Source organism: Drosophila nasuta, chromosome 2R, assembly GCF_023558535.2.
Source record: "Drosophila nasuta strain 15112-1781.00 chromosome 2R, ASM2355853v1, whole genome shotgun sequence".
Taxonomy (NCBI): Eukaryota; Metazoa; Arthropoda; class Insecta; order Diptera; family Drosophilidae; genus Drosophila; species Drosophila nasuta.
The window spans coordinates 8,201,799-8,218,708 of record NC_083456.1 but is presented as its reverse complement, the minus strand read 5'-3'; the positions used below and the strand labels follow the sequence as shown (position 1 = coordinate 8,218,708).

Sequence of the window (16,910 nt, the reverse complement as noted above, 5' to 3'; positions counted from 1 at the left end):
TTGTAATATAAGACACCTCAGACTCATTTTCATTAATGACATAACAGTGCAAAAGAAGTTTGATCATTAAAAAGTACCAAATAAATATACGAACTGTAAGCCAAACAAAATAATAACAAAATTTATATTTGATATAACAGTATACTTTCAAAATATACAATAATGTATAAAATATATCAGCTAATTAATAAAAAAAAAAATCATAAGAATTAAAATTATTTAATTAATAACTCTCAAATTTTTCATCTGATTACAACGAAATTAAATAGATTAAATCAATTTTATTAAACGGTAGAATGACAAAGTAATAACCGTCTCTTTAAACTTTTATCTTAAATATTCAATCGATCTTTTCACTCAATTTTTATAGCCATCTTTGATGCACTCTGCCTCCACCACTTGACACTTTAAAAAGTTGGCAACGGCGTGAAAACTTGAGCTAATGGCTAATATATGCAGGCACCAACTCAAGGTTATCTACATGATTAACGAGCGGCTGGGAATGTGAGTTCGACCAAAAAAAAAAAAACTTTCTAGACACTGGAAGCAGAATAAAAACAAAAAGCAAGAAGAACTGAGTAAACATTTTTTTTAAAAGCAGCATAAGTGAACTAAAAATCATTAGCAAACAGATTCAACCCGTAAACACACTCAAATTCATTGTAGTTTTTCATTTCAAATTTAAATTACAAACCAATCTTATTGAAAATGGAAGATAACTCATACTTGCAGCTAGTTGAGGAGGGCATCAAGTTGCACTTTGAGCGGAATGGAACATTGGACGAGATGCGAAGCGGACTGCATGCGAAGGTCCTAAGAATGTTGCATGGAGAGAAGAATCTTCGCAAGGATGAACCTCTCTGTGGTGGAGAATTGGAGCAACGAGGTTTGTCGCATCTGCTCAACCAGTTAATCGTCGACTACTTTGAGTGGTACGGCTATAAACATACCCTGGAAACATTTGCCCTCGAAACGGGGAATAAATCAAACAAATCGCGTGAAATACTTCGACGGGAACTAAATGGCACTTTCACTCACACAGAATGGCCCATTCTCTTAGAAATGGTGATGAAACATACCAATATAGATAACAACCAACAAAAAGTAGGGGATTCTGTTGCACAAAATCAAAAAAAAGTCGAGAAAGCATCGAGTAAATTTAAGAAAGTGCCAACTAAAGATTTGCGAAAACCTGAATGGAATAACTCTCGAGTTATTGATACATCCAATAAGGTAGACAAGTTTCTTGCTCCCAAAAATTTTGGCAAGGCGCCACAAGCTAAGGTGAATATCCGGCAACGTATGGTAGATCCTGAGAGCAGAGCCCCAAAACATCCCAAAAGAGAAATAACGAAGACAGTTTACATACCAAAGAAAACCAAGAACTTCGATACGGAACGTTCAACAGAATCGCCAAAGACTTCCTCTGAGAATAACGATGACGATAGTTCTAGTGAAACTTTTGCCGATATTCCCAATAGATATTACTATCGCGAGCAGGAACCAGCAGAGCAATCCTATCCATGTGGCTATGGCGAAGAAGGTCCTTACGAAGGCCAGCATCTGCAAAAGTCAATTAAGCCGTTAAATTCGAATAAATCCAACAACAAGGATAAAATGCCAAAAGGTAGCGGGAAGTTCACACTGAAAGCAACGAATGCCAAGGTTAAATCTTTGGATCAAAGCACTACGAAACGTGGCAAATTTTCATATCAATCGAATCGAAGAATTCATTCGTCCGATGACGATCTGAATATGCCAGTTTGTAAACCAAGGTGTCCAGACACAATGATCAGTTCCATTGAAATGGACAGTGCTGAGGACACTGATGAGAATGAGGGCAGTGGTTCCTATATATGAAAAGTGCATTCAAATTCCAGTTGCCCATCTTGGAATCGAACAACATTTAATTATTTTAATGTTTGTCTAGGTAATTTTTGGATGCTGTTTAAAAACATAAGTGTTAATAAAAGTAAATATTATATATTGACAAATATATTTGTTAATATTATTAAAAGTTTCATTTATTTTAAAACGTACATATTAAAAATAAAGTTCATAGTATTATAAAATATATAAAAGTAAAATTTAGAATTGTAACAATTCAGCTATTCCCAAATCGCAATTTAAGTAAGTTTTTTTTTTAATCATCCAAATAGAAGTAATTAATATCTTTGCATATTATTTTTGATACTTTAATAAATTTAACGTTATTGTCCTTTATTTTTATTTTTAAATTTCTAAAATTATCCTATTCTGTTCGATATATTCAATAACTTTTTGATTCTGTCCTTCACTAGCAACTTTAAAGTCATGGGTTAAGTATTAACTTGTTCTGATGATCTGAAATCTGCAGAAAATCAATTAAATATCTGTGAAATGTGCAACGTAAGCTGCTCTAATTAATTGATTGAGGATGGATGAGGATGTTGAATGTTGTCCAAGCTGTGCTGTGTTGTGGCATCAAGGTTCAGGTCAGGCTCAGTTGCAAGTTGCAAGAGGCAGTTCACTGTCATAATATTGACTCATTGGCCATGTAATTAATGGTGTTAAGACTCGCACGCCATATTAATGCCATTCAATTGACAGACAACATCCGTTTGACATTTGCCGCATTTTCCGTTCAGACAGTTCTACGCATTCGCATTCGAATATTGATTTCAATCATAATGAAACTTCATTAAACCCTCCTCTCAGAACGAACGACATCTCCTAATTGCTGGCACATTGGTTGAGTTTTGTGTTGCGCATATTAAAAAGTTATGAATGGACAGCAAATAAATAAAAGGAAATGTATCAAAGAAATCAAATTGAAAAAAATACGTTATTATCACTGTAAAATGAAATACATTTCAATAATTTTTATTTGCCATCTTAACTTAAATTTTAAATGTTTGAAAGTTACTTTGGATTCGTATATTTAAAGAGCTTTTCAATACCATTAATTAGTATCTTAGATGATCTTATAATCACTCAGATTTTTACACAGATCTCAGGCATGCGAATGGATTGGCCTTAAATATTCGAATTTTGAGCGGAATAAATGCATTCTTTAAGTTTATCGGTAATAAAATACATTTTTACATTTTTATAATATTAAAATAGTCACCATTGACCTACCAATTTCCCGTTTTATTTAATACTTAAACAGCTAAATTGCTTAAATAACTGCATTGTGTTCATATAGTGTAATCGGAAGGTTTCTCAACACTGTTCATTACACACTGTTCATCATGATCATCACACTCGAATCAGTTAGCTTCTTACACAGATCTCCGGCCTGCATGGCAAAAGCTAATGTCCAGTTGACTGAATGCCAATGTAGTAAATTATATTATGAACACAAATGCATTTCAATTAAAATTTTAGATCGTAAAAATTAAACTCAAATATTTAAAAAAAAACCTTAAAAATATTCAATTTAATTGCAAAATTTTTAAGAACAAATTTATATTTTAAAAGTGTAAAGTTTACAAACAATTTTGATTTTTTATTTTTGCATTTTATGTACAAAATTAACCATAATTAAAATTAATATTAATCCCAATTATGACAGCGATCACTAACAACAAGGTCTTCACGCTTTTTTTGATTTTCTAATTTTCATGTTTTGATTAAAAAAATCCATTTTGTGTAATATATGAACTACAAATATTTAGTGCACAAGAGATGAGGTAAATTAATAAGCAATGGCTCTCTTTAATATTTATATTCAGTTTTCATTATTCTATATCTTACCTACACACAATATTTGAACAATGCAACCCTTTAAGCTTTACGAACTGAAAACTGAGAACTGAGAACTGTGGCAAACTGTAGCAATAATCTTTGGCTGTGGCCACTCGTGGTAATCATCATTTGTGGAATCCAATAAGAAATCACGTTCGGCGGTGCTGAAATGTCAACTGGTTGACTCCGCTGAACATCACCCATCATATCCGCTGTGTTGCGTTTCATTCTGCTCACCATCGCAGTCGAATATTGCCACATTGCCACGCATGCCACTAATGAGGCTCGTTAGCGTGGTCGGTTTGTCCAGAGAAAGGAGAGAGAGCAGAGAGAGAGAGAGTGTATGGATGGGTTCGTAATGTATGCAATACGCCAAATTGTACAAACGTACTGGGCAAATCGATAAAGTAATTTGGGCAATGCAAAACAAACGACTGCCAGCAGCCATCCAGCTGAGTTGAGCTGAGCTCAGTCTCTGGTCTCTGGTCTTGGGTCTCTTGCTGCCCTCTGCACCTGCCCCACAGCAGTTGGCCGCGAAATGCGCCAACAGCAAAATGTTGGCCACATAATTTTGTTTGGCTGAAGCTGCACGTAACACGTGCATTGAGTGACTGACAGACAGACTGAATGAGTGACTGACTGACTGACTGACAGATTGACAATCAGACTGAGCGTGTTGGCTGGAACTGTTGCGAGTTGCCTAATTGCAGCACCATCTTGCGGTTATGCGTTCTACGTGCGTTTGTCGCACGTTTGGCTAATTAAAATTGCATTTCCCGTCTGTCCATCGGTTATTGATATCCCAGCTGCGGCACCATATGATATCATCTACGTGGACGACAGCTTCAGACCAGAGTCATGACCCTGGTCAACAGTTCTCCTAGCTACTGCTGTGGCCAATTACAGGCACTCTTAAACAATAAAAAATATTGCAGCTCTCTTGTAATGCATTTAAAACGTTTTAAATTAAATTTTCCTATTTTCCCAAACCAAAAAAAAAACAACAGAGAACGAATTTAAATAAATGAATATTGAACAGACTGACGCATATTAGAGAATAAACTTTAAATAAGAAAGTGCAAGAGCAACAGCAAAATAAATTTGTACTTGATCCACATGAAGCCCACATGGCGTATGGTTGACATTTTGTGGGTTGCCTTTTTGGCCAACACGCAAAAACAGCACAGTATGGTGTGGATGGCCAATGATTTGCGGTTTTGTCGATTGTACAGGAAGCTTATAAAATTGTTGCTGAGTTTTCATATTGTTTACAGCAATTGTGTTGCGGTCAAGTTTTGTTTGAAGTGTTCTACACTCGTTTTCGGTTTTGCCTGGATTTTATAAGATGAGATCGGACAGTGAGTTTAATCGAATCAACAGCTTAGCCTACGTGATGAATACCCTAATGCAAATGTAATCAACTAGTTTATTTGTGGATAAGAAATGGGAAATAATTACGTTTATGTATAGCTTATATTTGTACACTATAACCTTTATAATTTTGTTGTTAATAAGAGAGTAGGTAAACAACGTTCAATATTTTTGTAAATTGTTAGAATATTATTTTTGAAAATAAAATGTAATCCACATAACCAAGAAAAAAACATTAAAATTAAAAATTAAAATGAAAACCTCTTTCTCTCCAATTGTTTTCATTGTTCTCATTAATTAACACGGTCTAGAATTGATGTAAATTAAAAAAATACACATATGCTTCAGCAAAAACATTCAAAATATTAATTACAATTAAAGGCTGTAATTTTTATTATTTTTTGTTATAAAAATGTTTAAAATCGTTTTTATAAACTAACAGAGTAAAAAAAATCCATAATAACAAAGAGCAAAACCATTCAAACTAAAAATTGATTTATTAAAAATCTTGTTATATTTTTTTTTTTTTAATACTTTGCAATTTATTTAATTCAATTTTGTGTGTTAACTTATTGCTAATAAATAAAGAAATGCAGCAAATGTTTGATTATTATTTACCTTTTATATATATATAATATGTTATATAAATAACAATAAATCTTAATGGTTTATATTTTCAAAGCAAAAGAAAATCAGTATATATTTTTAATTGAACAATAATTCAATTTAAAGTGACTATTACAATTAAAATGGATTACATTATAAAGACTATTTAAGGCCTTTAACAATTTAGCATTTTTAATCACACTACTATAATTTTACATTAATATTCACTATTTATAAGCGTAAACATTTAAACATTTAAAAAATAAATAAATCAAAAAAACTTTGACAATTATTTGAAATGGTTTATTTTTCAAAGCAAAAGAAACTCCATATATTTTTTAAGTAAATAATAATGCAATTTAAATTGAATATTATAATTAAAATGGATTACATTATAAACGTAATTTTAGGACATTTATTAATCAATTCAGCATTGTTAATCAAATTACCTTCAGGGTATTGCGCAGTCGAGCTTCAGAGTTCAAATCTATTGTCATTTAACTGGTTAAATTTATGTTTTTGATATGTCTAACTTTTAGCAAACAGCAAAGCTGTTGCAGGCAGCGCTGATGAGTTGACAAAAGCTTAATGACACTTAACGTAAACAAACAGGCAACACACACACACACACTCTCATACACAGACGCGATTTTTGGTAAGCTGCGATGCGAAAAACGTATTTTAGTGATTTTTAATGCGAAAGCAATTTGAAAAGTTTGTTTGCCGAAAGTTGTAATGATAGAGACATGTTCGGGGTTCGGCTGTTCGATGCCAGCAACTCTCGTCTTGTGGGTGGCTGATTAGGCATCTAATGCACACACACACACACACATTTTTGAGGCTGTGTGCGACACTTGCGACACACTTGATTGAAATAATTGCGTATGTGTTTGCTTTTGTTGTTGTCGTTTTTGCTTTTGCTGCTCGAGTGTTTTGTACGCATTCCATGGATGGCAGCCTCTAAGTAGTCGTGTAAATTTCCAAATGTGTAAATTAGTTACGCACAAGTTTTTGACAGGTTAAAGAAAAAAAGAATGCCATCAACAGCAGTTAATTGCAGAAGTTGGCAGCGAAACGACACGGAAATTCAAATAGAAGACAAAAAAACAAATACTTTAGTAGCTTGTAGTAAAGAAGATAATTACAACACCTATGAAATTGTCAGCCGCGACCAAAAAAAGTAAATTAAATTTGTATTTATGAATACACATGCTTTGTACTCAATTTAAGCAAAACCTACTCTGAGAAAATATAAAACAAGAAGAAGATAAACTACACACGAGTGTATAATAATAAAGCAAAAAATGGGGTTTTATTATTAAAATATACCAAATTAATATACTGCAAAAATACTGAAATATATTGAGGCTTATATAATATAATATACCATAGCATACAATTCAATATATACTATCGGAAAATATACTAGATTGCCAGCTTAAGCAGCTAAGATCCAAATGTTTACTATTTTGTTTTATTTAATTTAATTTTTTATTCTTAAGTAATCCAAATGCAGAGTACGATCCGAACAATAGAAAACTTTCCGGTACCGATTGAAATTGGTACAAATGATGATAAAGCGAAAATCTGACTAGATCAACAATGCATCAGCGCAGCAAAGAAAGATTCCCACGACGAATTATGTTGTTATCTTATTTACAATAGTTTCAACACTTATATGTTACAATCCAATCATAACTTTATAATTGTAGTTAACTCACATGCTCAATGCTAAATGCATTGTCTATATCTGATGAAAGAAATATTAAAACCGAGCAACCAATATTACCAATTTTGAATTCAGCAAACTAAATCTATTACACTTCAATAAAATTTTCTACCTCTCAAACTTAGGAAATTTTCGAACTGAGAATCGTTTCTTTTTATTTTAACATCTTTCCAGTCACTTAGCTGCGATTAATTACCGATTCGACCGTAGGCTAAACTGAAGTCTAAGCAGATATTATCGCTCTCGCTTTTCGCATGCTACTTATTGCAGGATTTTAATGGAAACTTAACCTAACTGGCTTAAAGTAAATTAACTGCTTTGCCGGATACTTGCGATTATCGGAGAAACACTTGAAGCAAATTTCATGTTACGTATTTTTTTTCCAACTGTTTAGTTGTCGTTGTTGTTGGTGGAGGAACAAAGTGCTGTCTAGTCTATTAAGTTTTCCATTATAGATGATAGCGATCAATGCTTTGCACTAAACTCAAGAAAACTGTTACGCCCCAAATACACACCACACACACACATGCACACACAGGAACGTACACACACACATACTCATACACATACTAAACAAATTTGCGCAACTTGAAACGTAAATCGAATAAAAGGCCCAAAGTAAAAGCAGTTACCAATATGGAAGAAGCCTTCGCATCTCTTCGCAGCGAGCATCTCGAGCATCCTGCAGATGATTCTATTTTTGGTGTCGACAACGAACAGCAACAGCAACAGCGACAGCCAACAGCAAGTGGGCGGCAAGGCGGAGAGGCGTGGCACTGCAATGTGGGAGAGAGCGTCATGACAACAATGGCATTTTGATACTTTTGTATGAGATTTAATGAAATTTGAATCCTTTTGTTGAGTGGAATGACGCCAGTGACTGAGCAAGAGTGAGAGAGGAAGTGTGAGTGGAAGGCGTAAGGGGAAAGCTGCAGGCAAGTTTCCTTGTCTGCCAATGCGATGTCATGTAGTTAAGGTATTTTCACTGTATGCGTGTGTGTGTATTATAACAATAGTAAAACAATCTTCTTAATGCACACTTTGGCCTAAAGGAATTTTTCACTTGTAAGATGAAACTTGTAAACACAGACGCAGTCCAAGGAGCGCCAAATAGAAAGAGAGAGAGAGAGAGAGAGAGAGAGAGAGAGAGAGAGAGAGAGAGATGGAGAGTTGCTTCCACTTGCCTATCAGCGCCAGTTAAGCATAATGTAAATGTCCTTATATGTGCGGGTGTGTGTGTGTATCTTTACTATATATATATTGACAAAGAAACATGTTAATAAACAGCTGGAAGTATGCTTTATTGTCATCAGAACACACTCACACACAGTAACAAGGCAGGCTCAACAGCAGGCAGCAGACACTCTCGACATCAGGGAATTGCCAAAAAGGGTTCCCTTGTCTGTCCCAAAAAGCGTTTCTGTGTGTGTGTGAGTGTGCTTGTGCTTCAACGGAAGCTGAGGTATCAATAACATTGTATAGCAGACAACAACAAGATGCTGGAGAACAAGAAGAACGAGCTCCTTTATTAGTTGCTTGTGGGAAAAGGCAAAAAAGATGTCCTTTGCCACACACCCACACACTCAAATACACACACACATTTAGGCCATTCTAGATAAACTCCATGACCTATAAGGCTTGTCTGTGTGTGCTCGTATCTTTGTTAAAGCTGTCTTTGACCCCAAACGCATCGTGCGGTTCGCCTTGCCAACCTTTTTGTGCACAGTTAAAACAATTTTGACTGTGAATAAGTTGCTTGTCAAGTGTGAGTGTAACACATGCTGTGAATACATTCAGAGCGTATTCATTTTTGCCAAATCAAACTACTTGCTCAATTTCAACGCTAAAGCCACTTCTATACATTTTTATTGCATACTTTTGGGCTGCATAAAGATGAAATCTGCAAGTAGAGAATAAAATTATTGAATGTGTAAGAAGAAGCATAAGTAATGTGGGTAGCTGAAGTAAAATATAGTATAAAAAACAGAAAATAATTTTTTGCTTTGTATTCTGCGCATATTTGTATGACGCTTTGAATTTAAAGCAACTTTCTTTCCATGAATTTTATACTTTTTGAAAGCACTAAAGAAATGAATATCTAAAATTTCAAAGTTATGTAATTTTCGTCTGTCCTATTTATAAGTAATGTGGTTAAAGTATACATAAATATAATAATAATAATAATAATAATACGTTTATTTTCATTTTATTAAAGTTCTTACACCGATTTCCTTTAAGCTCCGCTTGCTCGTTAATCATTGTGAATTAAATAATTATTAAATATGATTGCTTTTCCGTACGTTCTTGGAATAATATTTGTTGTTGTAATTATCAATTGTATTGAATGTAATTTGAGCATATTTTAACAGAAATTCAATAATGTAATTCATCGTTAACAATTGAACTTTGCACAAAGATTTGAGCCCAAAACAACTCAACTAACTAAATTGATGATAAAATTGCATTTCAGTTGAATGCAAGTGAGAGAATATTGTTGTGTGACTGCTGCTGGCAATATTGCATTTAATTTTTGGCACCAGACACTGAACATGCAATTATTTGCCCTAAGTGAAGTGGGCGTATCTCTAAATCTAGCCACACCTTAATGTATAGATGTTTGTGTGTGTGTGTGTGTGACTTTCTCCTTGCTTCTCTCGACTGAGTCAAATTTGCATTTAAGGAAATTGCATCAAGTGCTTTAAATTGATATTGCCACAGCAAGTGGCAGCGGATGCCCAAAATTACCACATCATTTCTTGCATAGTTTTCAGTGACAGAATACTTGCCACTCACACACACGGCGTATACTTAATTTTTGTCTTGTGTCCCCTTTATATATTGGCGGTGAGTGTTGAACGCAGCAATGTAAATGTTTCTATTTGCTTTAGCTGCCTCTCTCTCTCTCTCTCTCGCTCTCTCTCTCTTCCCTCTCACCTGTCACTCGATGCTATGCTATTACAAATTTTAATTAAAAAATTAATCATACGACGTGGTGGCCGTAAAGAATGAATACCAGCAGCTGCAAATATCCGACTAGTTGCGTTGCTCGTTTTAATTTTTTGTTGGCTCAAAGATAAATTTTGGCTATACGCATTTTATGGCAGCCTTCTTGACGAAATATGCGTGTGGTTGTCTTCCTCTCTGTTGTTGCCTAAAAGTATGCAGCAAGTTTATGAAAATTCTTTGTTCATGCCAAGGTGAGAGTGTGTGTATGTGTGTGTGTGTGCTAGGTAAATTGTCTTGGTTTGTTAATTTTGCGTTTGCTTGTCAAATTTATATGCTGGTTGTTAGCAGTGAACAAACTTTTGTCTTACGACCGAATTCAGTTTTGTGTTTGTTTCTAATTTATGAACACAACACACACACATTTTTAGACACATTCCTCTATAAAATCCGATTATTTATTGTGTCTGAAAGACTTTTGTTTTGTGCATTTCAACACCTTCTAAATGTTTTGAAATTCAAGTTTTTTTTTTCATTAAATTTAATACACACAAATTCTAAATTGCATTTCTATGTTAAACCATTCATTGCTTCAAACACAAAATCAAATGCAATTGCAAAAATGTTTTGAATAGCTCTTTTTAGTTCGCAAAACATGAAATTTATGGAATTATTTAACTATGAAAGCTAAAAAACATAGCACAATAATTTATTTTCGAGTTTATTATTGATTGGTACAAACATGAAATTAATCCTTTATACACTCTTATAGTAATTAGTTGATTCCCAAAAAAAAAAATTATTGTTCCGTAATCTCAAAATCTTAGTACTCAAATTAAAATTACATTTTTTTAAAGTATATTCTAGAAGTTATTGTTAGTATGCTTTCATTTTTAGTTATAATAAAAATATAACTATTTAAAGCAACTTTTATTTATTTTCGTTCCCATACCTTTATTTTTGTAGTTTTATGTTGCTAAAGCCTGGTATATTGAAAATTAATCAACCCATAAACCACACCAAACAACACTGTGACATTCTTTGAGTAATTTTTTTTTTTCTACATAGTACATGCATACATATATTTTCAATTCAAACAAATTAGAAAACAATTGCTATCTCGTTTGCACACACGCACACGCACACTCTAGTATGAAGACGGTCCATAACAAAAATGAAGATTTGCATAGAAAACATTTGCACAAGGCAGACACAAAGCAACGAGGGCAGAACAACACGCACACAAGCATCATCAACACACGCACACACAAACACACATAAGTGCCTACGTCTGTATGAGTGTACACATGCATATGCTATTCTAATGCCTAAATATTTCACAAACTAATATCAATTCAATTTGTATGCATTGGGCATCAAATTGTCTCTCTTTCTCTGTGTGTGTGTGTGTGTGTAGATAGGTGTGTGAGTGAAAATGCCAAGGCATCGAAGTGGAAGCCCAACTAGAGCATTCCGACGCACAGGTGACACAAGTTTCTCCAATAATTTATGTATTTCTAATAACAGCAACAGTCGTCCTACCTTGAAACTGCTGTTCGTCTTGTTGTTGTTGTGGGTGTTGTTGCTCTAGTTATTTGGTGACAACTCAATTTGGGGTTTGGTCGTCGCAGCCTACAATGTGGCTTGTAATTGTGTCTGGCTAAGTTACATTCGAACATTTCATTAAGGACTGTCAAAATTCAACTCAAATTTACTGACTCACAAATTTCAAATTTTCGCGCCAGCCTTGTTAAAAGCGCAAACAGCTCTGTTAACTTACAGTGGTCATTTATCTAAGCTTGGCACTAATTTTTGCCACACTTAAGCTTCTTATAATATACTCATGAGTAAATAACCGTAGCGCGCAATAAATTAGTTTTAATGAAATCTTTAAATATTAAAGCTAGTTAGTATCGTATTAAAATCATTATAAATTATCTACAAAGTAAAATATGGACAAAAGGGAAAACAAAATAGTATCAGGGCTGCACAAAATAAAACAGCTGATGCGTGTACTGTATGTGTATGGGACCACAACAGCTGTGTACGTGAATACATTTTATTTTAATGTGTTAAAATTGTGTAGCGTGACACGTCACGGACAAAACTCGAAATAATGGCAACAAAACCCGATAAAAAGGATGAAGACGCCAATGATTGGCAGCAGAGCGATGAGGACGATAACTGGGATGACTGGGGAGATGGCGACGACGACGATGAGAAGTTTGTGCATGTGGAGCAACAGCAGCAGCAACCACAACAGCAGCAGCAACCACAACAACAGCAGCTGAGCAACAAAAACAACAACGCAAAAGCAACAGAAACCGTGTCGCAAACTGCGGCGCCACTAAAAGCATCTCCACCAGAAACAGCTCCAAAGCCATCCTCCTCGGCCTCTGGCTGGGGCTTATGGGGCGGCAAATTGAGCTCGGTGCTGAGCACGGCCAGCGAGGGATTGGGCAACATAACGACGCATGTGAATCAAGGCCTGAATCAAATTATTGGCGTGCCAGATCCCGAGGAAATGGCACGCATCAATGCAGCGGAGGAGGCAGCTAACCCAGCTCCAACACCAACAGGAGAGCAACCAACGAGCGAAGGAGGAGAAGAACAAAAACAGGATGCAGCTGCGCCAGCATTTAATTTGGGCATTGTGACCACATTGGGCACCAAAGTTCTCAACACTGGGCTGGATACGCTGGAGGGGATTGGCAAGAAGACGATGACCATACTGCAGGATAATGATCCTAAGCTGATGAACAAACGCAAGCTGCTTGGCCTCGAGGCCAACAAACCCAACCTGAGCGCTGTGCTGCTTGAGGCCAAAAAGGATGCTGATCAAATGGAGCAATCGCTGCAGCAGCTGCAGTTGGAGAAGCGCAAGGCGCAGCTGCGTTTCGATGTCCTCTTCGAGAACTATTGTGGCCTAGTGCACTACGAAGCCCTCGAAATTCTGTCTAAGGAATCACGTCTCAAGCTGGACACGCTGCTCGATGCGGTCAGTGGCAATGCTTTGAGCGAATTGCAGGTGAGAAGCGTTATAATTTAATCCTTTTTTTCTATTTTAGACATTTTTAAGATTATTTTGATTTTGTTATTTTCATTTCATTCTATTTAACATTTATTTTTATTATTTTCCACTATTATAATTTTATTGATTTGACGACTTTTTCTAGACTTTCATAATTTGATCAATTTTAATTGAATTCCTTCTCAGGAAACTATCAGCGAGGTGCAGGAGCTTCTGGAGCTAGAGGACTTGGAATGCGATAGCGAGGACGATTACGAAGCTGTTGAACTAAACGAGCGTCTCTTGGCCACAATTGCCGATGCGGACATTGGCATCAAGTTCGACGATGTAGCTAGGTAAGAGCTAAATATATAAATAAAAAAAAAAATTGCCACTAATTTGAGACTTTTTCTAGCCACTGGACACAGTGTCTAAGTTGGCTAAACTCGACCGAAGCCATTGAAGCGGACCTCGAAGTGTCCTACGAAAAGAGCATTAATGCGTTGAGTGAAGCCTGCGCCTTGGAAATGTGCAAACTGCACAAAATTGCCGAATTGCTGCTAGTGAAGCAGCATCATAGCACAGCCAACGAAGTCGATGGCATTGTGCAGCTCAGCAAGCAATTCAACGCACATCTTCAGGGTCTAACCCAACGCTATGCAGCGCTGTTGAGCAGCAAGAAGTCTGCTGATCAGGATGACGAATGCAAGAAACAAGTCAACACACTCTTTGCCGAAATGTTGTCGGGTGTTAAATACATAGAGCAGGCCTACAAACTCTTTACGCCTATTTTGCAAATGGGCGCAGTTTAGCAGCAGATTACATATATATTAGTTTTATCCTTATTATATATCCGTGTATTTATCTGGCTTGTATAAATATATGAAATGAATTCTTTGCGATATTTGAAATGTGATACACAAGAAAAAGAAAGTAAACCATTCCCAGTTAATTACGCGTTTTCACGACACAGCTCTCTCTCGTCTTATAACTTTTGTTGTTGTTTATTATCACTAATTATACAATGTATATCTGCTTAACTCTCTTGTCTCATAGTTTATATTGTACATATTGAACAAACTGTTTAGCTTAGACTTGTGGTTCGTCCGCCCTGCATGATGTTCTAGGATGCCCTCAAACTGTAAACTCTCGGGATATATATATATATAAACAATGCTGATGTGTGCTGCCATCTTCTCAGAACCTCAAATCGGGTTTATACTTCAACATATATCTAGAAAATTGAGAGAGAAAAAATTTGTTATTCAACTGTATACGATTTGGTAAAGTGTATTGCTCACTTGTCGAGTGTCTCCCAGAATTTGCTGAGCACAGCGCGATCCAAATGCCGCTTGTTTTGTGACAGACGCAACAGCGTCACCGACCAACGTTCCACATTCGCATCCAGTTTCAGTTCGCTAAAGCACAAATGAAACGCGCAAACTGCCAAAGAGAAAAGGATGTTAATAAAGAACAACTTCATTGAAATTTCAACTTACTCTTTGAGAATATTTCAACGGGATTGCCATCCCAGGGCCAGCCTTTGAATTGCCACTGTGGACCCATAACAAAAACGGCAACAACTCGCTGCCAATCCTGCTGGGTTAGCTTAATGGGATTGTCCACAACGCGATATGAGACCGTCTGATTATTTCGCTTGCGCTACAAATGCAAATTTCAATTATTAAACTTCAACTAAAGTGCAAATTAATAAATTTTTACCTGTAGCAGCACTTCGCTTTCTCGCTGACAGCCGCTTTGCTTCTTTTCCGTCGTCGACATGAAGCGCAACTCTTGCAATATATCTTTGACGTTAAGCATCGTGATAAGGCTTGTATTGGCAGACGGTATGATGATAATAGGCGTGCGCGAAGGTCGCTTCTGTGGTACATTTGCGCCTGATACTTGACGCGCCTGTGCCGCAGGCAGCAGCTCCTTTTGGACAGCCGCCGCTGCAGCGCGTGCACCTCCAGCTGTGGCTCCTGTAACCCCAGCACCATGTGGCATATTCGCCTGTGCCTTGCGCTGGGCCAACGAACCCTCAGTCACCGATTTGAGGGACATGCCGTGATACGTACCAAGCGTATCAATTTTGAAGCCCTCGGTCTCCTCTTTCTGGCGATTGAAACGTTCCTGATCGTAACGATTGTATTGCGACAACTGTGGCTGCGGTTTTGCAATGCGTTGCGGTTCCGGCATCTTGATGGGATTGGGCACCAGCGGCCTTTGGCGTCCCTCCTCGCGTGCCTTTATGCCCTGTAGCATGGCGAAGATGTTCTTCGCAAAGATTTTGCCGGTACTCTGCAGCACCGAGGTGCGTGTGCGCCACTGGCGCTCGCGACTTATAATGTCCTTGGTGGAATCCACATCGTAGTCAAGAATGGCACGCAAATCGGTGCCCATGGCTTCTTCATTGTCGGTGCGCTTGATTGTGGTACGTTTGTTGGCCAAACGCTTCGCTTTGATGGCCGCAATCTTCTCTACCGACATCGTCTCGGACAGTGACTTGATGTTGTCCATGTTGACAGCCGTCTCTTTTTGATTCACATCCCAACGTGCCGCTAGTTGTTCGCGCACCTTCTGCACCTGTGTCTCCTCGAAGCGTGCCTTCTTGGCTGCCGTCTCTCCACTTGCCGCTGCATCTCCGTCCGCTGTACGCTTCACTTGTGTTGGAATCTCTAGCGGAGCACTTTTGTCAATGCTGGCGCACGTTGGCGTCTCACCATTGAGATAGGCGAGCAATTCCTTACGATCAGGACGATTGACGGCAGGTATATCCTCGGCGGCACACTGACGCACATACACGGAGTGCTGCAGCATAACATTCTTGAGCAGGTACAGCAGGCACTCCAGCGTGTAGTATTCACGTGGAGCGCCCTTTTTGCCAGAACTGCAAAAAGTGAATGTATGTTGGCAAATTTAGTAGCAAATCGTTACAACTATTTACAATAACCAACAACTGTACTTACCCATATTTGAGATAGTTGGTCTTCACATTTTTCGGCCAGGAGAATTCGCCGAATATAATTTGATTATCACGCTCGATGATCTCCTTTTTGTTTATATTGTATTGCCGCAAAAGACTTAGTGGATCCGCCATTTTTGCGTTGCGTTTGTTTTACGGCCCACGCGTTGTTATCCTTGAATAGTTTGGCCCGCTGGTGTACACTGCGTGATTTTAACAATATGTTTAGCAACTTGAAACCACTTATAAACTATAAAATACGAGTCGAAATCAGCTTATGCGCATATTTTTCTTTTCTCACATCGCGTATTATGTTTGCCGCTTCTTCTTACACCACGAAGCTGTCAGGCAAAAGTACTCGATGCCTGCCGAGCGTTGCCAGACTACACAATTTGGATATCGTTATCGATGTCCTTGTCATCTGTTAGTATCGAATTGGCTCAGTGTTACCATTTACTACACAAAGACTAAACTGTTCGTTTTGAAAACCTACAGAAACAATTTTCAATGATTATGTTTTTACTTTAATTATTTTTACATTAAACTTTTTCATGAAA

General features: G+C 36.9%; 3 protein-coding genes across 3 annotated transcripts; 2 read left to right on the top strand and 1 right to left on the bottom strand.

Annotated features, from left to right (window-relative positions):
- Positions 1-605: 605 nt before the first annotated feature.
- LOC132786725 (uncharacterized) lies at positions 606-1,988 on the top strand. The gene has a single exon (XM_060793345.1). The coding sequence runs from the start codon at positions 709-711 to the stop codon at positions 1,858-1,860; it is 1,152 nt and encodes a 383-aa protein (XP_060649328.1). The 5' UTR covers positions 606-708; the 3' UTR covers positions 1,861-1,988.
- A 10,382-nt stretch (positions 1,989-12,370) lies between these two features.
- On the top strand, positions 12,371-14,285 carry LOC132784033 (protein FAM114A2). Its single transcript, XM_060789403.1, has 3 exons — positions 12,371-13,406; positions 13,596-13,744; positions 13,804-14,285. The coding sequence occupies exons 1-3, from the start codon at positions 12,495-12,497 to the stop codon at positions 14,198-14,200; spliced, it is 1,458 nt and encodes a 485-aa protein (XP_060645386.1). The 5' UTR covers positions 12,371-12,494; the 3' UTR covers positions 14,201-14,285.
- Positions 14,286-14,367: 82 nt separating this feature from the next.
- Positions 14,368-16,757, bottom strand: LOC132784032 (parafibromin). The gene is made up of 6 exons (XM_060789402.1): positions 16,655-16,757; positions 16,358-16,556; positions 15,111-16,278; positions 14,888-15,050; positions 14,690-14,831; positions 14,368-14,622 (listed from the first exon to the last, which is right to left on the bottom strand). The coding sequence occupies exons 2-6, from the start codon at positions 16,486-16,488 to the stop codon at positions 14,586-14,588; spliced, it is 1,641 nt and encodes a 546-aa protein (XP_060645385.1). The 5' UTR covers positions 16,489-16,556; positions 16,655-16,757; the 3' UTR covers positions 14,368-14,585.
- Positions 16,758-16,910: the final 153 nt, after the last annotated feature.